Source organism: Staurois parvus, unplaced genomic scaffold, assembly GCF_062004578.1.
Source record: "Staurois parvus isolate SC_StPar_1 unplaced genomic scaffold, SC_StPar_1.0 ptg000019l, whole genome shotgun sequence".
Lineage (NCBI taxonomy): Eukaryota > Metazoa > Chordata > Amphibia > Anura > Ranidae > Staurois > Staurois parvus.
The window spans coordinates 23443100-23469647 of NW_028317815.1; the positions used below are offsets into that span (position 1 = coordinate 23443100).

The 26548-nt window shown below is 38.3% G+C and overlaps 1 protein-coding gene across 2 annotated transcripts in view; it reads left to right on the forward strand.

Annotated features, from left to right (window-relative positions):
* CD36 (CD36 molecule (CD36 blood group)) overlaps positions 1-26112 on the forward strand; it is a 66423-nt gene extending 40311 nt beyond the window's left edge. Inside the window, exons 7-13 of one of the 2 annotated variants that reach the window (XM_089685836.1) lie at positions 1793-1862; positions 4592-4779; positions 5674-5792; positions 11824-11897; positions 16775-16829; positions 20913-21070; positions 22874-26112. In XM_089685836.1, coding sequence (XP_089541962.1) covers positions 1793-1862; positions 4592-4779; positions 5674-5792; positions 11824-11897; positions 16775-16829; positions 20913-21070; positions 22874-22880 — 671 coding nt within the window. In that variant the 3' untranslated portion in view covers positions 22881-26112. Of the gene's footprint in view, positions 1-1792; positions 1863-4591; positions 4780-5673; positions 5793-11823; positions 11898-16774; positions 16830-20912; positions 21075-22873 lie in introns of those variants that run through there. The other variant, XM_089685844.1, reaches the window with a different exon arrangement.
* The last annotated feature ends 436 nt before the right edge of the window (positions 26113-26548 follow it).

The window sequence follows — 26548 nt, forward strand, 5'->3', positions numbered from 1 at the left end:
CTTTCAGATGCTGTTGCCAGCGCTCTACATGGCAGGTCGTCATATGTCTTGTCTAGCATGTGGTGCCCAAGCAGTGTTTTGGCCATGCTTGATCTGCTTCAGACAGAGACTGCAAACAGCAATGCTGCAGTCTGCTGCACATGTGTTGAAAAAAGCCAACACCAGAGAACTTTTGGAAGTCTACCAGTAGTTAGCAGTGACTTGCACCTGTGGAGCTCTGTCGTGTGATGCCATCGGTTGGCTGCCCTTAAGCCTGTCCCTGTAAGACCTTGTTGGAGTTTTGCCTCCTCCTCACTTTTCTCCTCTGTTCTCTCAGGCATCCAGGTACAGTCAGTGACCTCATCATCCCCTTCCTCCTCGTCACTGGAGCCAACTTGGCAATGTGCTGTGGCTGGGGGTAAATGACTGCCAATTTCTTTTCCCTCATTGGCACCCCCTCACTCTAGGCTCACGTCACTCCTTTCCTCAACCTGGGAACCAATATCCGAGCATTAAAATTGCTGAGCATCCTCCATCAGCATGTAACTGACACTATGATTAAATAATTCTAGTGACTCCTCCGTGCATGATGGTGGGGCTACGGAAGGGGCAGATGTGGTGGACCAGGAGCCTGTGGAATAGGCTTCTTTGGCAGCTGCGATGGAAGGCAAAATATTATGAGCCTGAGTGAGAGAGGATGAGGAGGATGGCTTAGTTATCCACTCCACCACCTCTTCTGCATGTTGTGGCTCAATACACGGCCAGGACCAGAAAAAAAGGAGAAGCATGCCCTGCCTGCAGAGGATACACCATGTCCATGACCACCACTTTTCACTGTGGACACAGAGACTGCGTACCCTCTCTTAGCTGCCTATGAGCAGGTGCCTCTCCTTCTTGGCCTTTCAGACATGATGGGGATATTTTTTAGGGGATTTCTGTTACTTTATTTTTGAGTGTGGAATGAGATTATGTTGCTTGGTGCAATATGTTTCCGCTTAGTGCACTATAAATGTTTTTATTTATTTTTCTTTATAGAAAATAAGGGCTACAGTAACTATGGATACTTTACATTTTTTTGTCACAGCCGTAAAAAAAGAGTACCTAACGAAAACATGTAATAAAAACTTATTAAACAAACAAATGCTGCTCAATGGAACTGGGTTACTCTGGTGGATGGGCTTGTTGATGGACATCCCATAGTAACTGGGTCATTTGGAGAAGTGACGTGCAATTTGACTCCTGCCCCACTGCCTGTTATGACAGTAGTGTGTCAATCGCTTGGCTGCAGATCACTTGCCCTGCTACCTCTGCCTCATAAGGGGTGGCATCTCTGACTTGCTTGGGGAGGGAAACTGATGAACTTATCTAACCTCAGTGTATCCAGAGACCCATGGAGGTGTGGGAAACAGAATTAAAGGGACCAGTACCTGCATCTAAACTTAGTGAATAATTCAGCTATAATTTATGCAGAGATCTTCTGATAGGCTGGAAAATGTTTGTGATCATTTGTAGATTCTTTCCTTTTCTCCACAAGAAAAAAAGGAAAGTCTTTTAAACCACAAGTATTTAACCATGCAAATCAGCTTACTAGGTGTGCTGTTGAAAAGCATTGTCTGATTTGGCTGGCATACAGTTTGGGTAAATGTGTGCAGAACTTTCACCTCTCATTGTTGTCAGTAGGAGAGTGCCTGTTTATTGCTACAGTCCTAGATCTTTGAAATAGAACAAAATAAATTCCAAGTAGCTGCCTACCAGTGGGCTATGTTAAAGAATGTTTACAACAAAATTAACATTTGCATTTTTTGTTTGACAGATGCAGCTTCATTTCCTCCGTTCGTTGATAAAGGGAAACGTTTATATTTCTTTTCTTCTGAAATCTGCAGGTACGTTTTATAAACTATATTCTAGTTGCTTTGAAATTTATCTTCTTCATGTTAGCCATCATTTAACCAGAGAAAGAAAAAAAAAAGTGCTAATTTAATGATAACTGCTGCAGTTTGTCAAGGACACCATTTGTTCTCTGAAAATGTTATTGATAATTTGCACCACCCTAACGTAGTGTAGTTTATCAATGGAACTGATTAACTAATAGAGTAGAGGATATATAGTTAGAAAATGGAGCCATGCTCATGTTAATCATACAATCTTTGTATGAAGTAAATTATGCTCTTTAAATTCCCCTGCACATGTCAGAGTGCATACAGTCTTATATTAAATAGGCCTTCTCAAATCTATAGTAAATTAACCCCTTTGAGAATAATATCAAGGATAATAGCAAAAAATTTGTCTTAGTTGCTAAATAAAAGTTGAAGAGAAGCTGGAGAAGGTGATTAAATTAGTTTGTTTTGCTTTTTACCGGTTTTATTGCAACTTTGTCCAGAGGGCTGTCTTCTTAACTGTTATAAACTGCAGGAAACTGTAGAGGCAAAATGTAGCAAGGTCCAGCACTGTAAAATCAATCTATTATTAAAACAATGTAAAGGCCTATGTCAATGAACTTTGAGAGTTCATTGATAGGTGTAGTTGACCTCCTTCTAAGCTGCATCTACCTGCTTCAAGATGATTTTGTGGTTTCAGTAACCATTTGCCCTCCAAATGATTTACCCCCCTTCCTGACCAGGCCATTTTTTGCGATACGGCGCTGCGTTACTTTAACTGACAATTGCGCGGTCATGCAATGCTGCACCCAAATTAAATTTACATCCTTTTTTTTTTTACCACAAATAGAGATTTCTTTTGGTGGTATTTGATCATCTCTGCATTTTTTATTTTTTGCACTATAAACAACAAAAGACCGCCAATTTTGAAAAAAAAAAAACAACATGTTTGACTTTTTGCTATAAAACATATCCAGTAAAAAAATTTAAAAATCTAATGTCTTCATAAATGTAGGTCAAAATGTATTCTGCTACATGTCTTTGCTAAAAAAAATACATGTAAATTAATTGGTTTATGTTAAAGTTATAGTGTCTACAAATGGCGGTATATGTACTGGAATTTTTATTTATTTATTTTTTATACTAGTAACGGCGGCGATCAGTGGCTTACTGTATAGTGGGGCTGCGGGACTGCAGTGAGTATTGTGACACTGGGAGGGAACTGACTGCCACTGACATCCCAATGACACTAATACAGTGATCAGTGCTAAAAAAAAGCACTGACAATGTACTAAAGACACTGGGCAGGAAGGGGTTAACATCTGGGGCGATCAAAGGATTAACTGTGTGCTGTTTTACATAATGTGCTGTGTGTGTTTTACTAGGAAAAGATGCTGTGCAAAGAAATACACAGCAGCATGTTCTTCCTGTCAGTTTTACTTGGCGATCGCCAGGTGCCGGTGGGGAATCTCCAGCCGGGACCCAGTGATTGACATCCGTAGCTGCCAATGGCGGCACGGGTAGGGCGGCATGCATGCGCCCCCTACCCGGAAATGCAAATCACGTATATATACGTGACTTTTGGCAGCCCTGCTACCATGTAGCAGTATTTCTGCTATAGGTCGGGGGGAAAGAGGTTAACTTGCATGTGGAAAGCAACAGTTTTGATTCTGACAATAGAGGTCCCAAATATGCTCTACGCTTGCCTACCAACCCAGAGAAGTCAGCTACATGAGTGAAGACAAGCAAATGTCATGCTCAGTTTCAAAAAGTTCAAACATTTTTTATCTTCACGTTCATGTTTGAATTTTTGTATTACTTGTTTTCTTGCTGGTGGTGGAGCTAGTGGCTGTAAATATCTGAATATCCAGTCACCCATTGTTTTTCTGTGCTCCTGAGAGGTATTATGGATATTCATATTAAATACACATCTACTGAAATGCTTGAATTATGAATGGGATGTGTCTCATTAATATAGGTTTTTTTATCATCTAATGTGTAGTCTCCAAAACAGAAGTAAAAATGACAATATTGTTGAATATAAATATAAAGTTTAATATAAATATAAAGTTTAAATATTCATATTCTTTTATTAATGTAGATACAGTATTTGGTGATTTGAATTGTTTTTTTAAAAAATTTGTATCATAAAATGTAATAGTCTTAATATGGTAATGGAGGGGAGATATTTGTTTTATATATTCTAATAATGTGCAATAGTATTTAACAATATTAAAATAGTATTTAAAACAATAACCGTGTTTTGACAAGGAACATGCATTGTGGATACTATATATCTTTATATTAGGACTAAAAGAAATACTGGAGACATTGTAACAAATTTTGGTTCTGATTTGCATGTGTAATAGATTCATACATTTATAGTTTTATTTTCTTTTCCTATCTGCTCTGCAACTAATCATTAAACTCAAAATGGGCTAAACGCATTAGATGGAGTCCAGTTGGACTGTCTATGCACTAGGATTTTGTCTAGCATACTATATGTTTAAAGATGAGAGCAGCTCTTTTCATTTTTTTGTGTAATGTTTTCTTCAGTTACATAAGTAATTAATTTATTTTCCTACAATTTATTGTTCCTTAATCCCACTCAAAAGCTTTTAATCTTCCTTTTTAATACATTAACCTAGTTTTAAAAAAACTTTATTCCATCTATTTAGCTGCTCTTCTGAAGTTCACGAGTAAATATTATAAATATTAATTTACTCTCTCTACAGATCCATATATGGATTATTTGAAACTGAGTATACACTAAAGGGAATTAAACTGTATCGATTTGTAGTGCCGGACATGGCTCTTGCCTCACCCACCATCAATCCAGACAATCACTGCTTTTGCACAGATCAAGTACTTTCCAGGAACTGTACATTAGCTGGTGTGTTGGACCTTCGATCTTGCCAAGATGGTAAGTTTTGCTTGTAAAAAAAGCAGTGCATTTCAAATCCAGGGTACCAAATCCTTGTATCTGTATGTGCACATATTTTTACAAATAGCACTGGCTCAACTGTCTCTATAGTAAGTCAATGTGATGCCATAGTTTTCTACGGCTCAACTTTAAAGCCCAACTCAGGGCACAATAACCTTAAAGGGTTAAAGCAGTTATGATTTTTTGTGCCTTAAAAGTAATCACTCATCATGAAAGCTTTCCTCTGCATCCAGCAAATCTGCTCATTTATTTGCCTGAAGGGCATGTCTCATGGGCTCATGGACTCCAGAGCTAAAGTTGCATTTCCACCTTCCTCTCCTCCTGGCCTTTCAGCCTTGAGCTCTGTCTTGTGAATGGCCTGGAAGGAAGGGAGGTAAAAACCTGACCTCACTAAAACCTGCATAATAGAAGGTTGCTTTTGCCCTTGCATAATGTATATCTGTCTTAACCCTGGTAAGGCTATTGTGCCCAGTTGGCCATTTACCAAAAATAATAAAATAAGTGAAATAAATGAGGTTGAGGTCTGGAGTGGACACTGTGTTAATATTTTGTTATATTTTATAATCTTTTCATAAATTGTATACTGTCTATATATTATTATAATTTTTGTAAATATGTATAATTTTTATATATTTTTAAAAATATATCTTATATTTGATGTATTTTATATAAATATCCTATTTTCTACTATTTAACGGTGTATCTTTAAATATAAAATATTTATACTTTTAAATCACAATACTGTGCGTTTTGGTTAAATGTATGCAATGTATTGGCTAGCAAATACATCTTAGTAGTTTTCTAGGTCAAAGGGGATGTTATGATCAATGTTGCCATTTTCTTTGTACGTAATATACATTTATTTTCCTCTAGAAAAGCCCATATTCCTTTCACTGCCCCACTTCTTGTATGGAAGTAACTTGATGTTGGAGCAAGTGTCTGGTATGAATCCTAACAAAGAAGAACATGAAACGTTTGTAGATGTTGAACCTGTGAGTACAACAAATGAACAAATGACTGCCTCCATTTTACTTTGGAAGTTCTTGTTATACACAAGTTTAATTTACCTCTGTTAAAAATAACACTATATTCCAGTTGGGTCATTATGAATAAGTAACACAAATTGGGGATTCTGTAATATGAGGAGCGCTGGTGATATGCAAGACCTGGAGGTGTTGTGTTCTGTTTGCATACAGTGCTCTATTCATTATACTGATTCACTGAGGTTTGATACTCTACAGAGATTCTCTGAGGTCTGACCTGTAATTTAGATCTTTGCTATCAGATACATTTCAAGAATCCTCACTGCAATATGATGAGTACTGGCAGATATACTGTAGTTTATTTGTGATTGGCAGCTATAATTCACTACTTTTTCTGGCTTTCTTTCCTTTATTTTTATCTGGTGATCCAGCCATAAGTATGTTGTTTTTCAACAGAACAAGCTCTCCTGCAAATGTACAGTAACTGTTCAGAATGTTCAGACAAGCCATTTAACACTGACAGGTCATGCTTACAATGATCAGCTCTTATTTATCATGTAAAACCTTTTTTTCCCAAAAGAAACAAAAATGTTGCTGTAACTGCTTGTGTAACTAAAGTGTGAGCTTGAGTTTGGCATCGATTTATTAGTGTATCTAAACCTGCTGGGTTTCTAATCATGTGATAGGCTATCACAGCAGTCACATGATCAGAAAGCTCCTGATCGCAAGTAGAGATCGGGAATTTTCCGTTAGCCGCTGGTAAATGTGCCGGGAGCACACAGGGCGTGCCTCTTGGCACAGGACTGTTTACCTCTAGATACACATATATGTGGCCTTTTGGCATTAAGGCCCACCCGCCAAGAGATTGCATGTATATGTGTGGCCAGCGCCAAGGAGGTAAAGTAAACCTTTCACGGCCAAGTATGCTGGTTAGGCTTTCTGGCTAAACTTATGGAATACTTGTTCCAGGATAGAAAGTGTTATAGCCAGAGGATCCCAATGATAACCAGCCAACTAGCAATATCATGAAGAAGTCACAAATTTAAGTCCTTAGAAATTTTCTGTAACGAAAGGTAGTTTCTAAAACAGTAGTTTTATGCCAGCTCAGTGCATAAAGTAGAAGGTTAGATACTATACTGTAACTTTTACTACATATCTGCTGCTGCCCCCACTGTCTTCCATCTCACTATACATAGAAGCAAAAATCGAAATTCAAATACTTGTATTGCTTCATTATCTTTGTAGTCACATCCTACGGTGTGATGTTCAATTGGTGGGAGAAGATTATTTCCCCTCCAACAATACCTAGTACAATAAATGCTGGTGGGTGATGCCACTGCTTTTGAGAAATCAGCCCCATTTTCTTCCTCTGCCCTTCTTACATAGGGACCTATGCTTTGCAGTTACATGACTGTATAGAAAATAAAGAAAAAAATATATCTACATTGCAATTTTTGGTTCATTGAGTGCTGTGTGATGACGAGCAGTAGGGGCAGCAGCAATTTTCTTTCCAAAAATCAGTTTTCATTTGTTTATACAGAAACAAAGTTAACATACCAGATATAGAGAGCACTCAAGATGTTTAAAATCATTGAAATTATTGCATGGCATATACAGTATTCTTAAATTTGTTTTACAGCATTATCACAAAGTCTGTATGGTAACATAGACAAAAACTGCTCTCATATGATTTTCTTGGGCAAGCCACTATTGTACTAACATAAATCATAACTAGATTAAACAGAAATCCCCCCTCCTTTTCCTGTCAGTGTATATCTCATAACTATTATTTATTATCAAGTTAAGGATCTTCATTAGTCCGCAACATATCAATCATGATCTGACCATAACGTCCTTAGAGACTGGAAGTAGTTGTAAAGTTTATCCAAGCAGTCCACAATGTTTTAATTTGTTCTTAGGGGTCTTGTTGTGTTTTATATATCCATAGTGTCTTGAACTCTAGTGAGCCACTCTTTAACTGTCAGAATTTGCTTTAGAATTGTAAAATCAAGCTTTTGGCTGAGTTTAGAACTTAGAATTGAAGACCTCTTATAAGCTCTGATTGACATCAGAGTAGTGTGAAATAGGACTACAGGATGGTCGCTATCAGTTCCCTCCCCAACTGCCAAACAGGTCTTATGTATGGGCATTCCCACCAAATGTAGAAATTTACCTTGGTGACTACAAACACTTTCAACAATCTACCCTAGCTGAAGGATATATCAAAGTGAATTTTGTTGGAATATGTAAAAGCTTGACAATAGCTTATAACAAAATTATTGTGTTTTAGGATATATATAGAGGAGGTATCGGTCATCTTAATAACTTCAGAAACAGTACCTTCTGATAATTTCTGTCCCAAATCCTTCTCTCATAGTCTAATAAAGTATAGAATAGTCCCAGAGGCTTGATTTAAATGTAACTTATGGTGAGGTGTTAGATTGGGTTCCTTACACATAAGCTCAAAGGTGTTAGCGCTTTCTGAGATCTACATGGAGTATTCAGGCTATTCAAAAAAGTAATTGGGTATGTCTCCACTTTTTCAGAGTGGAATAATCCCATTCTCTCTGCAAAGATTCAAGGGATCAAAGACAGGAGCCTTTAAGAAAGCAGAAACATCTACCTTCGCTTGGGCTTCCCCAGCAGAAACATCTACCTTTGCTTGGGCCTCCCACTCAGACACTCCTCAATAGCAAACATTGGAAACCCAATACCACAAACATAGGGACCAGAGCCAAACCACTCTCTTTGTTAACTTGATCCCAAACCCTAAGCGTAGTTGAAGAAAGTGGGTATGCATAATCAGAAAGGCCTATAAAGCTTTTCTGCAACCATAGGGCATGTGCTAAATTCCTCAGTCAACATTTTCTCAAGGGGATCCCAAAGTTTGTTATGGATCCCCCTATCCCAGACTAACATGCAAGATAAAGTGTTAGCTTTATAGCACACATAGATATCAGGGAGGTCTCAGCCCCCATCAACTTTTGGTCTATACAGTATAAAAAAGGATAATCTTAGCCCTCCAAACAAGTTTCACAAATATCTTAAAGAAATGCATTTAAATGCAATGTAAAAATTTGGGCAAAATAGCAATTCTGAGGATGGTAATCCTCCCTAACCATGTACAATTGGTTTTATCTCATCCTTCTAAATGCTTTTTAGCTGCAATAAACTGGGGTGGCAGCAATTAGAAAGATAAGAGTTTTGGAGCCTAAACATCTACTTTGAGTCTAAGGCATGTTCACTTCTATTCAACTATGTTCAGATACATTTTCTGCTTTTTAAATTCCCCTTTAGATTAAATGCCTGGAGCTAGCACAGATTTACTGAGCTATTGTAAAAATAGGACCGCTTTGGCTACTACACTGCTCATTGTGAATTGTGTATTATTAGGTAATAGGCAATGTGCTAAAGATTTTTTACTGCTCAATTGTATGGTAGTGGGACTTTCAGGAAAGAGGATAGGTGCAGGTACTCTGTCCCCTCCACACCTCCAGTCACCCTCCACACTCTTTTAGATGATATAGAGCCATGCATCATTTTGTGGGGATTTGTAAGTAATGCATGTTATGTACTGATGTGTGTTTAACCACTTGACCCCCAAGAAAATTCTGTAAAAATCTGCATTTTTTTGCCAGAAAATTACTTATAAGCCCCAAACATATTATATAGATATAGATATAGAGTGTTTGGGGCTTATAATAATGGATATTGTACTTTTGCATTAGCCCTAGTAAATAAGGAAAATAAGTGTAGCTGCATTATATTTGTATTTGATACACACTCCTATTGTTGTAGTAGTTCCTGTAGCACCTAAAAAAAAAAAAATAGATATTTTTGCATTTAGAAAGTTTCTTTTGTAGTTCTTAAAGTGATATGAGCAAACATTAAATATAGAATTTTGAATTAAAAAAAAATCCTATAACATTTGCTGAATACAATGATTAAAGATCAAGATAACTAAATGTATGAGGGAAATAATTTCCTGTGTAATTTAATAGTACATACAGATGTCTTCATAACTGCTTGAGCTCTGTTAGACTGCTGTTAGATGTGTTACCGAAGGGGTTACACAAATCTGGGGGATATGCAAACTATATGCAATGCAAAAAATCTTTATAATTAGGTTGAGAGTGTCAAAATTGCAGGATCTGACATATATTTGTGCAAAAGAGCAGCAAGCCCTGTTGCTTATCAAGGTCAATTGGTTTGAAATACATTATAGCCCCTTGCAGGCTACATTGAGGATGATTAAATATAATAGCACAATACTAAAGGCTTTAAGGGGGTGTGGTTGGGGCCGGGCTGGGGGTGGGGTTGGGGGCAGGATGGGGTGGGGTTGGAGGCGGACCTGGGCAAGGTTGGGTGGGGCAACTGGTGGAGAGTAAGGTTTGTGCCTGGCTAGTAGGTCTGGACTCGAAATTTTAACCCCTGTATGTATGTATGTATATATATGTATGTATGTATATATGTATATATGTATGTATGTGTGTATATATATATATATATATATATATATATTTAAGGTTGTAGAGACTTAAATGTTAGGTATTTTTTTATATCACACATATTTGTGCAGCGGTTTTTCAAACCATTTCTTTTTTAAAAAAATACACTTTAATGAATTTTAGTGAACACAAACACAATATAATAGCCAATTTTCAGTAAAATATAAAATACGATGTTAAGCTGAGTAAATAAATACCAAACATGTCAAGCTTTAAAATTGCGCACACCCGTGGAATGATGACAAAGTACAGTACATTAAATTATCCATAGGCAACATTTAAAAGCTTTTAAATGTTACCAGTTTAGAGTTACATAGTAGGTCTGGTGCTAGTATTATTGTTCTAACTCTGACATTCATGGCAATGCCTCACATGTGTGGTACAATTGCAGTTTACATGTATGTAAGATTTACATGCAAGTTCTGATTTAGGCGTGAGCAAAGAGGGTACAGGCACTTTAAAATTTCATTATTTATCGTATATACATTTATTTTTTACACTGTACTTTTTTATAAACTTTATTGCTATCACAAGGGGTGAACAACATTCCTTGTAATGAGTGATAAGGGGTATTATGTACTTTGTACTCATTCTTGTTCTAAAGGGGGCTTCTAGATTCTAACTGTCCTTCCAGATCCCCACATCCCGTCAAAGGGGCATAATGTGGGAATGAGACTCTAGTCATCTCATCATGCAGATTGGTTGCCTTACAAGAGAGGCTTTGCTGCCAACCTTTTGCAAAGTACCCTCCCAGTGTTGAAGGCACCTTATTCCTATGTTGATGACCCGCTGTGCCTGACAGATCACTAGCTGGCTGCTGAATATACACAAACAGATAAGGGATGTTGAATGATGTCAGTGATCACCCCCATTCCCCTTTGCAAGGCACATTGTTCCCATGTTAATGAGGACAAGGGACTTATAGCCACACCCTACCCCCCAAAAAGGTATGTGGGAGTCTGCAGGAAAGAAGTATTGGATTAAAGTAGCGCCTTTAGAATAAATAATTCTAAATAAGAGGGGCCCAGATATCTCTCCCAAGGTGAATGAAAAAAAAAAAGTAAATGGCAAATGAAAACCCCCACATCATGTAAATCCATCATTAATCACATCATCCAGTAATGTAGATCCATGTGAATCATGAGGACCCACTGACACAATAATCCACTGTGCCTAACAATGTTCACCCACTGCTATTCTCATCACAATTGACAGATCCCAGCTGGCTGCTCTCTATCAACAAACCAGCTGGGAATGTCGAGTGACATAATTGACCAAATATAGTCATGAACATATTTGGTCAATGACATCACCCATGATCCCCCCAGACAGTTTTTTTTACAAACATAAATTGCATACATCTATGCAATGAAAGAATGGTTATATCCATTATATGCTACATGACTTTAAGACACAAGAAAAGACTTATTCTTGTACACATTGTAAGTAACAGTAACAAAGTCTTACCATTTTACAGTGTTATTTCTATTCTGATATGCCAGTTTCATGCTGTTAATATGTTTCTTTTTCAGATAACCGGGTTTACGATGCACTTTGCTAAAAGATTACAGGTCAATGTAATGTTTCAACCAACAAGTAAAATAGAGTGAGTATGCAATAAGCAATAAATCATATATCACCTGCAGTAGTCTTGTCATTTGCTCAAGCTGTGGCCTGTAGGAATATAGTAATATTATTTAGAAATAAAAATTGTCTTCTCAGCATACATGCTTATTGTTTTTCAGTATATTGCATGGACAGAAAGTTAAATGGGAGTTCTGTGTATTAAGTGCAGCTGAATAATGAAAAGACAGAAAACAGAAAACTGGAGCAAATGTAAATCTGTTGCTTGACAGTGACCAATTTTTATAATCTTTATTAAGGAAACAAAGAACACTGATATGCTGTAGCTAACTGCAGTATGGGGCTGTAGGCAGTATACTTTAACTCTTAACCAATAAAAAAAGACATACAACTTAAATTTTTTGGTATAACTTGGCCGCAGACGTTTTATTATTGGTATAAATATAAGTACAGTATATATTTATTATAATAACTCTTTATTTGTATATATTAAATCAATATTCATTGTTTTTAAACATTTTTCCTTAAAGTATCACTACACAACCCCAGCTGAGTCACTACGACTCAAGATGTACATATTAAAAACAATGACTTATTAGCCATACTATCTATTGATCCAATCTCACTTCAATTGAAAAGACTCACTGACTCGTCCTCCTTTAAATAAAAGTGACCTCACCAATAATAATTGGCCGCGACAACAAAAAGGGGTGGGTGGGAGGGGAGTACCACAGAGATGCCTCCCAGGCAGGGGCGGACTGACCATTTGGAAACTCGGGCACTGCCTGATTGCCTGGGGTCAGTAGGGGGCCCCATGAGATATCCCTGGTAACTTTTTCATAGGTTTTTTTTTAGTTTGGGCAAGGACACAGGGGCCCCATGATCCCCTATTGCCCGGGTGTCAAGGTCCTACCTTTTCCCTGAGGTTATGTTACTCCATGTGCTGGCGTCCATCTTGGATTCTGCTGTGCATGATGGGAATCCTTTTTATGCCTTCAGGTCTCTGAGGTCCACCCCCCAGAGGGGCGTGGCTGATGACATATAAGCCTGTGGCCCGCACATGCTCTTTGCACTTGTGTCTTGTGTCTTTGTGTTACTATTACTCTGTTCTGACTCTCGTGACTCTCCTGGTATTCTGATTCGGCTTGTGACTTGACTATTCTTTGTATTCTCCTTTGATCTGACCCTCTGTTGCTGAACCCGGCTCGTGACCTGTGATTCTCGTCTGCTGTCCTGTACTGTTTTATCCTGTTGTTGTTGACCCCGGCCTGTCTGACTACTCTTTTGTTTCTTCCACCAGCTACACGCCATTGGCGGCGGCCATTACCGCAGCTGAGGTGTCTCGGGGGCCGCGACCTGGTTCCTGGCTGCGTCAAGTCCATCCCCACCATCAGGGGCCCTGGTGAAGGGCAGCCTGGGACTTAGACTCCGCGCCCTGAGGGACTTCGGTCTGTGGGTGGTGGTTGTCGTCAGCCAGTGCGTTACATTGTTAGGCCTGCCTGTCCGTTCCTCGGCTCCTGCCCTGACACCGGGGGCCCCATGAGTTGTCAGTTCGCCCCTGCTCCCAGGTGTCTACTCCGCTATGATTGGAATTCCCCCTTTTATAGCCATCTCATCCCTCCTAGTCCTCTTTTGATTGGCTAGTTTGCCTTCAAGTGTCTCCCACGTGCCCCATGTGTAGTGGGGGGGGTGCTTAAAACTCTCATTTTCTAGAAACTTCTCCATTTTATGAATAGCTATCAGGGGGCTTGAAACTTTAGACATGTTTTCTTTAACCTCATACTAAAAGGGGGGACTGAAAACCTGCTGACCTTCTCAAAGTCTCTCCACTGTAACTATACAATGAGAATACTTGAAACTATTCCCCCTGCCACAGTCCCATAAGGGGAGCCCTATATTAAAATCTCCCTTTTATTTTCCTATTTTTGTTTCTGTTTTCATAAATCAGTCTTTATGAGGTCAGAATTCATGACAAGCCGTGTTCTGGAACTGTCAGCTTGGACAGGTGACAAATCAGGTGTAGGTAAAGCCATGCATTGTATGGATTCTTCATATTTTTTGTGCACTTATTAATGCCTTAAATCACTGCATTGGTTCTAACAATGCTTTCCAAAATTTGCTACTATACATTTTCTCCTTCCCCTATCTTAAACATATGATCAATAGTATATTAGTAATTGGTTTCTAAAAAAAATGTGGTCTATATAATACACATAATACTTTCAGTATAGTATACTGTGAATAGATGTAAAGCCCAAGCAAAGACATACAGTCAGGTCCATAAATATTGGGACATCGACACAATTCTAACATTTTTGGCTCTATACACCACCACAATGGGTTTGAAATGAAACAAACACGATGTGCTTTAACTGCAGACTGTCAGCTTTAATTTGAGGGTATTTACATCCAAATCAGGTGAACGGTGTAGAAATTACAACAGTTTGCATATGTGCCTCCCACCTGTTAAGGGACCAAAAGTAATGGGACAGAATATTAATCATATATCAAACTTTCACTTTTTAATACTTGGTTGCAAATCCTTTGCAGTCAATTACAGCCTGAAGTCTGGAACGCATAGACATCACTAGACGCTGGGTTTCATCCCTGGTGATGCTCTGCCAGGCCTCTACTGCAACTGTCTTCAGTTCCTGCTTGTTCTTGGGGCATTTTCCCTTCAGTTTTGTCTTCAGCAAGTGAAATGCATGCTCAATTGGATTCAGGTCAGGTGATTGACTTGGCCATTGCATAACATTCCACTTCTTTCCCTTAAAAAACTCTTTGGTTGCTTTTGCAGTATGCTTTGGGTCATTGTCCATCTGCACTGTGAAGCGGCATCCAATGAGTTCTGAAGCATTTGGCTGAATATGAGCAGATAATATTGCCCGAAACACTTCAGAATTCATCCTGCTGCTTTTGTCAGCAGTCACATCATCAATAAATACAAGAGAACCAGTTCCATTGGCAGCCATACATGCCCACGCCATGACACTACCACCACCATGCTTCACTGATGAGGTGGTATGCTTAGGATCATGAGCAGTTCCTTTCCTTCTCCATACTCTTCTCTTCCCATCACTCTGGTACAAGTTGATCTTGGTCTCATCTGTCCATAGGATGTTGTTCCAGAACTGTGAAGGCTTTTTAGATGTCGTTTGGCAAACTCTAATCTGGCCTTCCTGTTTTTGAGGCTCACCAATGGTTTACATCTTGTGGTGAACCCTCTGTACTCACTCTGGAGAAGTCTTCTCTTGATTGTTGACTTTGACACACATACACCTACCTCCTGGAGAATGTTCTTGATCTGGCCAACTGTTGTGAAGGGTGTTTTCTTCACCAGGGAAAGAATTCTTCGATCATCTATGACAGTTGTTGACGGTGGTCTTCCGGGTCGTTTGGTGTTGCTGAGCTCACCGGTGCGTTCCTTCTTTTTAAGAATGTTCCAAACAGTTGTTTTGACCACGCCCAATGTTTTTGCTATCTCTCTGATGGGTTTGTTTTGTTTTTTCAGCCTAATGATGGCTTGCTTCACTGATAGTGACAGCTCTTTGGATCTCATCTTGAGAGTTGACAGAAACAGATTCCAAATGCAAATAGCACACTTGAAATTAACTCTGGACCTTTTATCTGCTCATTGTAATTGGGATAATGAGGGAATAACACACACCTGGCCGTGGAACAGCTGAGAAGCCAATTGTCCCATTAATTTTGGTCCCTTAACAAGTGGAAGGCACATATGCAAACTGTTGTAATTCCTACACCGTTCACTTGATTTGGATGTAAATACCCTCAAATTAAAGCTGATAGTCTGTAGTTAAAGCACATCTTGTTTGTTTCATTTCAAATACATTGTGGTGGTGTATAGAGCCAAAAATGTTAGAATTGTGTCGATGTCACAATATTTATGGACCTGACTGTATGTCAGCTGCTTCTAGATTTAAAAAAGGGCACAAAATTGCTGATGTTTCCACTATGGATTGTTTGGAAAAGGCAATCGGAAAACAGTGTGGTGATTAGTGACTTATAACGGGACTGCGGTACTGCGGTGGGCATTCTGACACTGGGGGGAACTGACTAACTGTCACTGACATCCCCAGTGACACTAATACAGTGATCAGTGATAATAAAAAGCACTGACACTGTACTAATGACACTGGGCAGGAAGAGGTTAATATCTGGGGCGATCAAATGGTTAACTGTGTGCTGTGTAAGCACACTGCTTTTTATTGCTCTGCTATGCAGAGCAATACAAAACAGTGTGCTGGCGCTGACAGGGGAGAGATCTGTATTTTAAACATACAGACCTCTCCCTGTCAGCATTCCTCGGCGATTGCCAGGTGCTGGTGGGGAATCTCTGGCTAGGGCCCGGTGATCGACAGCTGTAGCCGCCAATGGTGGCATGGGTAGGGGGTGTACACGGAAATACAACATCATGTGTATATATATATATGTGATTTTGCGCAGTCCTGCCACCCTGTAGCAGTATTTCTGCTATAGGGCGGTCGGGAAGCAGTTAAACCTTACTATTTTCTAGGCCTATTTCTATATGGCATTTACAGAATTATTGTTGTCACGGTTTTCTAATTTTTTTATCATTAAAGGTACACTCTGTTCTAAGAGAAAAATTAAACACTGAGCCACATACAGGTAGTGCAACCTACCTGCTGAATACCTTAGTTTTCAAACCAGGGATTGCCATGATGTTTAAGTTTCACACTACTCCCTTTTTTCAGTAATCTGGTGATCTAAGAAACCCTGTTTGAGATACAGGAAAGTTATTCCTAAAAAAACTCACTGAAGGCTCCTTGCTGTTTCCTGCATACAATCTGTCTGTGTAATATATAGGTCTAAGTAATAAAAGTTTTGATATTAATATATATTTTTTTATTAAATTTTCAGACTTTTTGCAAATCTCCAGTCAGAATTTTTGTTTCCTGTGTTATGGCTGAACGAAGTAAGCAAACACTATTTTACTTGTTATAATGTATTTATACAGTGTCTTTTGATCATTTTATTTATAAATAAATTATAAATAACTGTGTCCATTTCTATACATTCAACAAGTCAATATAGCTTACCAATGGTAAGCTAACATGATTTCTCGAATCAGAACAGTTTTCACTCTTTATCAGTGGCGTCCTGAGGCAGGTGCGGTCCGCACCGGGTGACACCAGACCCACTCCACAAAAAGGTAAGTTGTAAAGCAAGCCGACGATCCCCGCTGGATGGATCGGATCCATCCTGCAGGGATCGTCAGATTTCTTTAAAACTTACCTTTTCTTGGAGTGGTTCCAGTGTCACCCTGCATAGATTGCATGCCAACGATCCTGTGGGGATCGTCAGCATGCAACCTGTACGGGGTGCACCGGACCCTCTCCAAGAAAAGGTAAGTTGTAAAGAAAGCCGACGATCCCCGCAGGATGAATCGGATCTGCGGGTTGAGCATAATGGATCAGAGTCCGATCCATTATGCTCAATCCGCAGATCCGATCCATTCTGCGGAGATCGTCGGAGGGGGTGTCACCAAGTGTTACCGCACCGGGTGACACCAACCCTAGGGATGCCTCTGCTCTACATACAGTAGCTACACTAATCTTCACCTGCACATTCATGTTTCACAATCATGAATATCTATATATATAAATTCAATAAGCAAGTTGTACAGTGATTTGGAACCTAGTTTATTTTTTTGTTTCTTATGGTCATAACACCAACAATACAATAATAAAAATAATCACATTAACTAAATTTTTTTAAAGTTTTTTTTAATCTTTTTGATAACAGACATTGTAGTTCAAGCTGCAACTTAACCACTTGCCCTCCTAAGGATTTACCCCCCCCCCTTCCTGACCAGGCCTTTTTTTGCTATTCGGCGCTGCACTAATTCAACTGGTAATTGCATGGTCATGCAGCGCTGTGCCCAAACAAAATTTACGTCCTTTTTTTCACACAAATAGAGATTTTTTTTTTGGTGGTATTTGATCACCTGTGTGCTTTTTTTTCTTTGCGCTATAAACAAAAAAAGACTGAAAATTTTTAAAAAAATAAAATATTTTACTTTCGGCTATAAAAAATATATAGTAAACTCAAAGTTAGTCATATATTTAGGCCAAAATGTATCCTGCTACATGTCTTTGGTGAAAAAATAAGTGTATATTGATTGCTTTGTGTGAAAGTTATAGCGTCTACAAACTACGGTATAGATGTTGCAATTTACACCATTTTTTGCTATACAGCGCTGCACTAGTTTCACTGACAATTGCACGGTCATGTAATACTGTACATAAATGAAATTTATGTCTGTTTTTCAACAGAAAAATCTCATCCAACAGCGCTACATAGACCTACCTATGCATATTCTGAGAGCAATTCCTGTTGCTGTCAGAATAAACAAATCGGTGCTGCAGCTGAATGGTGTTCCTGCAAAGCAAACAATGGTTAACAATAAAATAAAGTAACAATAGAACATTAACTCAATAAACCAACAAGTGAATGGTGTTCCTGTAAAGCAAATGGTTACCAATAAAACAAAGCAACAATAGAACTCAACTCAATAAAACTCGATACAAACAACTTTTTTTTATTTTTTTTTATTTTTTTAAGCTTTATGTTTTTATTAAAACATTTTTTGTAACAACCTCTGAGTTTAGGGTCTCTCAAAATGTGATGGACAGTTTCCTGACTATCTAACATCTTTTGAGACCCTTTGTGAGAATGGTGAATATGTGCCGTGCTGTACCCTATACTAATACTCCACTAGTGTATGGTAACGACAGAAGCAGTCCTTGAGGCAGAGACCAGGTTGGCCAGAACAGCAGGGACAAAAAAAGCAGGTGTCGCATGTTATTCCATGTCTGCTACATGACACAACATCTTCTTTGGGGTGACCTTTGGGTTGGAGTACCAGAGAGGACATCCGGAAAATGCCTCTCATGCAGCCAGCTAACTGCATCTGGATTTGAGGATTGGGCCACAGCACCTTCTGGATGATCTCTTCATGAAATTTTAGGAAGGATCCACTTCATCCAGTTGCTTTGCAAATTACAAAAGCGTTATATATAGCCAATTGAAATAAATAAATAGACACCTTTTTGTACCAGTGCTGAGCTTTCTGGCAAACTAGGTACGGATTCATCATTTGGTTGTTGAAGTCCACCCTTCTCATGTTAATGTTATAGTCGTGGACACAAAGGGGTTTTTCAACAACACCAGATACCGTGTTAATTTGGACTGTCACATCTGCGTGAATAGAAGACAGGATGAAATCATACAGTTTGTCCTTCCACTTCACTGCGAGCAATTCAACATTCCTCGAGCAGGCTTTCTCCCCCTTACTAAGTCTGGTATTTACAAGCCAATGGAAGAAGCCCCGGCGATTAGGTCGCACAGTGCCACATGAGCCAACTCCAAGATTGTACAGAGGTCTAAATAGTGGCACACTTGTATAAAGATTGTCCACGTATAAGTGGTAGCCCTTACAAAGCAAAGATTTCCCAAACTGTCTTGCCACTGCTCCCCATGTAGTCTGGGCAGTAGGGGGGCTCTACATCGCTGTCTCTTCCCTCATAAACCCTAAATTTGTATTTATAGCCTGTGGCCCTCTCACAGAGCTTATACAATTTGACCCCATATCTGGCACACTTACTGGGGATGAACTGTTTGAATGCAAGGTGGCCAGTAACATGAATGAGGGACTCATCCATGGAGATGTTTTGCTGGGGCATATACACATCTGCAAATTTCTCAGTGAGGTGTTTCATGAGAGGTCAAATTTTATAGAGCCTGTTCAGGATCACCCAAAGGATGACAGTGTGTTATCACTGAAATGCATGAAGCACATTATAATCTCATATCTTTGCCTGGCAGCAGAGAACACAGGCATATGATGATTCGGGTCTATAGACCAATACGACCGCAACTCATTCTTTTTTGTAATGCCCATTTCGAGGGTTAGGCCCAAAAAAGTTTTACATTTGGAAACCGGTTTCCATGAAAATAGTCTGGCAAGGTTTGAATTTGGGTTTGCGGCGATATATTGTTGAGCATATAAATTGCTTTGGCCCACAATCAAATTGTACAAATCTTCCGTGAAAAACAACTCCATAAAATCAAGGGGAGTAGTTAAATTTGCTGTTTCCACCTGAATTCCAGGTTGGGCAGTGAATGGGGGAAGTACGGGTGCTGCAGAATCTGTGGACGGCCAATCAGGATTTGCAAGCATGTCTGGAAGGAAACTAGGAGCTCTATGGGCCTGTGTGCGAATTCTTGGTGGCTGCGGGACACTACTTGTGATCACCACCGCACCAGCTTGAACTGCACTCTTGGGACTCACCACGTCAAGGATACTGCAGTGCTGGTATAAAACAGACCAGGATATACTAGTCCGCTGGTGCTCGCCAATTCACCAAAATCTAGTGCGGCACTAGTACTGGCACTCTGCTGCATATGAGACAAGTCATGCGATCCTAGCACTTCAGGTTCATGGGTTCGGGTATGCCTGATCTTAACAAGGACCTCTTCTCCATCGTCCGAGCTACCTGTCAGGGTGCTGCTGCTGTCTACAGGTTTGTATTCTGAGGCTAATTGTGTCAGTGAGTCTTCCCCTTCGCTCTCACCTGGCATGCTCAGAATCCTGTGGGCCTTTTCACTAGTGTACCTTTTTCTCCTTTTTTTTGTATACGTGATCAGAGAACCTCTGTTCTCAGCTCCATAGAGAGATGGGGAAGGGAAACAGCAGTATACTGATCTTCCAATTGAATGGCTGTGCAGGGGAGGAGGGGTGTTTCAGGACAAGTCATTGGAGGAGAACAGGCTGAGCTTACAACACAGCTAGAGAACTGACCACGCTGTGCTCTCATCATTCCAGCATCTAGGTTTTGTGCTTAATTTTAAAAAATCCAAAGGCTACAATATAACAACTGTAACGGCAATTGCTTTAACAGTCTCAGTGTAGTTTCTCCTCTATCCATTGTAATTTATTATACTAGACTGCTACAAAATAGTTACAGTTACTAATGTTTTGCTTTGTTTCTTGTAGACAGCCCTTATTGGTGATGACTCCGCAAATATGTTTAAATCAAGTGTGACTGTGCCAATGAAAGTGCTGGAAGTTTTGCGGATAGTCCTAATATGTCTTGGTGGTGTTATGTTCCTTGCTTGTTCTATAACACTTTGTGTTACAGGCTCTAAAAAGAAGTAAGTATACTAAGTATATGCAAAAGTTAGTGCCCATTCTAAATGTATCTGCTATTTGTTTTTTGTTTTTTTTCTTTCATTTCAAGCTAAACTCAAGGCACATGTAAAAACACAGCTAAATCTGTACTGAAATTTGTCTTGTTGTAATCCACTGCGCACAGCACTGTGGAGAACAGTGGACAACACTTTGGCAAAATCAATTCTACTGCTTTGCATTGTGTGATCTGTGATCGTGTTCACAGAAGGAGAAAGTAGAAAGGTGACTTCATCAGTGTGCTGCTGGACCTGGTTTTATCACAGGCAGGGGAAGCATGGGCCTGGATTGTCATATATATATATATATATATATATATATATATATAGTTGTTTTTTTAGCAAAGACCCTAGAGCATGAAATTGCGATTGTTGCAATTTATTTTGTCACATGGTATTTGCACAGTGGTTTTTCAAATGCAATTTTTTTTTTAAAATACACTTTATAAAATTTATTAAAAAAAAGCACAATATATACCCTGATTTTTTTTTTTTTGTAAAATATGAAAGAAGATGTTACTGCAAATAGATACCTAACATGTCACACTTAAAAATTGCACACGTTTGTGGAACGGTGACAAACTACCGTACTTAAAAATCTCCATAGGTGGTGCTCTATATTTTTTCATAGGTTACCTGTTTAGAATTACAGAGGAGTTCTAGCGCTAGAATTATTGCTCTCACTCTATCGTTCACGGTGATACATGTGTGCTACGAACACTGTTTTTATATATGCACCCATGACTTTTACACTGTCCCGTTATTTATTTTTTTAATCACTTTTATTCCTGTTACAGGAATATAAACATACCTTGTAATAGAAATAAGCATGACAGGTCCTCTTTAAGGAGAGATCTGGGGTCAAAAGTCCCCAAATCTCCCCTTTATCTTTAAAAGCAAAAGATAAAAAAACATTTTTGATCTTTTGCGTTAAAAAAAAAAGTTTTTTACATCTGCCCTGGACCAGAAGTGATGTCATGGCATCGCTCCAGCCCTCCAAGTCCATGGAGGTGATCAGAGATGATAGAGTCTCTCATCGCCTCTCTAAGCACATATTTTCTCTTTAAGAGATAATTTCTTAAGAATATTGGTTTTAATGGTAAGCACGAGAAACATCGGCGAGCATCCCCTCCCATGACTACTGAAAGTGATCCAGTGGCTAATGAGCCACTCAGACCCCTTTCATTAGAAAGCTGATCATCGGCTGAAAAAAAGATACTGGGGTTACGGCTAATATCTTCAGCCATAACCCCAGTACACCCCTTGCAAACCACATTGTTTATATACGTATTTTAGCCAGCAAGTGGCTAAAGAATCTCCCAATAACAGCATTTCTTGTTGTAGGCTAATAACACTAAGCCACTACTTTGCAATTAGAAGCATCATTGTCATCCTGTTATGTGTGCTCCTTTAATTGGCCCTTGAACTTTTTAGCCTTGCACAGAAGGCTGTCAACATTGGTACTATTTATATGCAGTGGCTTAGAGTTGTCATCCTACAACAGGAAGTGTAACTGGCATGATCAAAAAATATTTGCTTAAGGAAAGTCTTTGCATTAAGGCATACTGGTATAATACCGAAGACTCTTCAACCTATAATACAAGCTAATATGCTTTAGTGGACCTTGAGGTTTTTAGTGGCAATATGTTGGATTAAGGCATGATGCCAAACATAATCAAAAATAAATTTCTCTTTACCTATACTTTAAACTGTTCTACACTACTACTGGTATTATTGTTAAAATCGGGTTTTTTTTGCATTTCTTTTTAGGAAATAAGTGCTAGTCTGGACACAAATTGACATACTGAAAAATATTGTGAAGATAACAATAACATGAAATGTAAACTACTGCATCAATACAAAAAAAGAAATCTATTGCATCATCATGAATCTTAAATGATGGCAGTGGTTTTGTTTTAATACAGATCAAAAAATAAATGACTTTTTCAAACGTTGTAGAAAAAAAAGTGCTTTAATAAGGTAGTCATACACATATTTTCCTGTAAAGTTATGTGTTATTTGACTATATTTGTATAGTGGAACTTTGCGCTCTGTATTGTTGTATGCTAAGGTAAGGTACCCACAGACATTAAATGTTTAATATAAAACAAACTATTACAGGCTAGAAATTAAGTAACCGCTTTAGACAACAAATACATTTTTGGAAATTGTGAGGCTGGTAATATCTTTTACAGGAGATACCAAACATAAAATCTACCCCACATCCAAAATTAGATATTCTAATAACATTTCAAACTACAAGTTTTGCATATTCCAATAAAAGCAGTGTAGCAACTCTTTACACGTTTCTTGAACAACGTTCACTTCTTCAGGGCGGTTGCTGCATGTCTATTAATGGGATATGCGAGGTGGGCAGCTTTACCATCGGCAGCTTTGTGTGCAATAATCTATAGCAGCCAATCAGCAATTTTATTTGATTGGTCTAATTCATTATAGACTGATGAAAACAAATCAATGACTGGTTGAAATCTTGGTTTTGCACTTTGTTGGAAATGTGCCTGTATTAGAAGCATATGAGTGTATAACAATTTTCAGTGATCTATAAGCTTTATATATAAAAAATATAAAATAGGTATGCAGTGCTAATATATTTTATATTATATTTCTTGTATTGGGTTTTAGAGGTTGCCTTTTATGCTAGCAGCTTTACATTATATTATTGTTCCCAGTGCTCAATTACCGCCTTTATATAAGCTTTATATATACTGTTATCCATTGATTACTGGAGAGTCAAGAACTGTACCCTTAACAAATTACTGTACTTTAAAGAGAACCTGTCAGCTATTCTACATGTTTATTGTAAAAGTCTTTTGTAAGAGCAGAGCAACAAAAGGCATCTGCTATTATTTGTATTAACCAAAATAACCCTACTCTGTGTGCCAGTTTTACTTCTATATGTGCCAATTTTACTTTGTTAGTAAGGCATTGACAACACCCCCCCAAAAAAAAAACATTCTTTGTTCAATAAAAGCACTCCTACTGACAACTGAGGCTCTCTCGCTAAATAAAGGTATTGATGGTGGGAAGAGCTTTACTATAAAAGTCAGGTCATTCAAGCCATTCATAAGAAAGTTCAATGAGGGTCAAAGGTGAGCACATATGTGGATTTTCTGTCTAGCAATGGCAAGAGGCTCCCTGTAGTTTGGTAGTAAGGACTGTGAAAGCTTTAGATGGCTGATGGGTTCACTTGTCAAATAATGCAGAATTTAGTTATACCCATAATTTACTTTAATAGAACATCATGTTGACTTGTATAAGTACAACACCATCATTGTATGTTTTTATTTCATATTATAGAAAATCCATTAATTATCATTTAGATCTAAATTCACTACTTTTGTGATCAGGTTATAACATAGATGTAAATATGTATCATTCATAAATATATTATTTTGGATCCACCTGATGACTATGAGAACGTTATCAGTTAACTGTTAAATGTAGTCATATTTTGTGATATTGATATGGATGAGAGGGAATAGGTATAATAAATGTAGGCTTTCAGTTAGGGGAATTTGGAGAGAAAGGTTATAATCTGTGTATTTGAACAAGAATAAGGACTCTGTGTTCTGCATTCTCCTAGTACAATGTGTACCATGTAAAAATGTGATAGTTCAACAAGCATTATGAAAAGCTCTCTGGCTACTACAGAACATTATGTACAAAGCTGGCTGACCCTACTTTAGATTCCTCACTCTCTTTACCAAGTAATGAGTGGAATTGTTTATTCAGTTCCTGGAACTGTTTGACTAGCACTTTAGGCATACCCGATCAGATATAATAGGCCTGTATTATTGAGCTAGAATGCAGTCCTTCTATTTAGCTGCTGAATAAATACTGTGTGCTTTAGCACAAAAAATATGCTTGCAATGTAAATACTTCTAATTATGAACTGCTAGCAATAAAGTAAAAAACTGAGGGATTTATAAAGATTAATGCCCTACACCAGTGGTCGCCAAATGTGGCCCTTTTACTAGTTTTTATCAGGGCCTTAGGGGAATGTGCCTCCCACTGACACCATTGATAAGGCACCATTCTTTACACTAACACCAACAGTGGGGCACTTTTCCTCCCAGTGCTACCAATGATGGAGCATTATTCCTTCCACTGACACAAACTATAGAGCACTATTCCTCCCACTGATATGGATAAGAATGCAGAACTAAGTGCACTCCTACTTCTTTAAAGTAGAGCAGCCTTCCTTAACCATATAAATATGGAGGAACCCTTGAAATAACTTTCTGGTCTCAGGGAAATCCCTGCTAAAACTTACTGTATCTACAACCTATGATACATTAGTGTGATGGTCAGTGGGAAGAATGCTCCTTACAGATGGCTAAAAAGATCAATGGTGTCAGTGGCTACTTATCTGAGAGATAGAAATTTCACATTGCTCAAGGATCCCCTAGTAACCACTGGAGTAGCCCTAGGGTTCCATGGAACCCTGATTAAGAAACCCCGACTTAGAGTAAGTAAAGTAAAATAAAGCACAGAGTGTACATGAAAAGTATGAATGCATCCATGTACTTGTGCAGTAATTGATGCAGTGACAGGAATTCTAAATCTTTCACTGAAGTAGATCCAACCAGTTACAGTCATGCTGTATGGCCAAGGGATAGATTGGTTGGATTGGTAACATTCCTTATGGCACACATAGCTTTCATTGACTAAATGTGAACTTAGAGCACTTGAAATCAGTTGTGAACATCATGATTTGTTTGTTTTATTACAGTAATGTGTAATGTGTATTTAATTTGTCATATCTAAAGCTAGTATTCCAAAATAATTTTGTGTAACTCCCTAAATATTCTAAATATTCTAAATAATATATTTGTATCTCTACAGACTTTGCTTATGTTGTTACTTTTAAAAAGAAAAGGGATGTTTACCAACACCTTGTACACAAAATATTGTATTTTTATGTGTCACTAAAAGAAGTGCCCTACTAATATGCTGTAAAACTAATAAAACTATAATGTATTTTGTTATCTGTTGTTGAATGTTATTTTTCTAATACATTAGGTAGATAAATCAAAAATAATATTTAATTTTTAACAAGAAAGCTATTTTTTGTCCATATTTTATTTATTGAAAATGTTTTGTTCCCAGCAAATACATATACCATAGAAAACATCTCAATACAAACATACCACATCCAAAAATACAAGGCGAGCTCCATCAGTACCCACTTAAAGCATTACGTATTCTAATGATCCCCATCCCGAAAAAAGAAAAAGAGAAAAAAAAGACATCTCCAATACGAAGTATTATTCCAGCATGTTGGAATAAAGGTTATTTAGATTGTAAATCTTTGTGACAACCTACTAGCCTAGGAAGTGAGGGGTGATTGCAAGCTGAAAATAAACTGAAGTTCTGTGCCTTCCTCATCCTATCTATAATGTGAAGTTTTGATTCATTTGAATA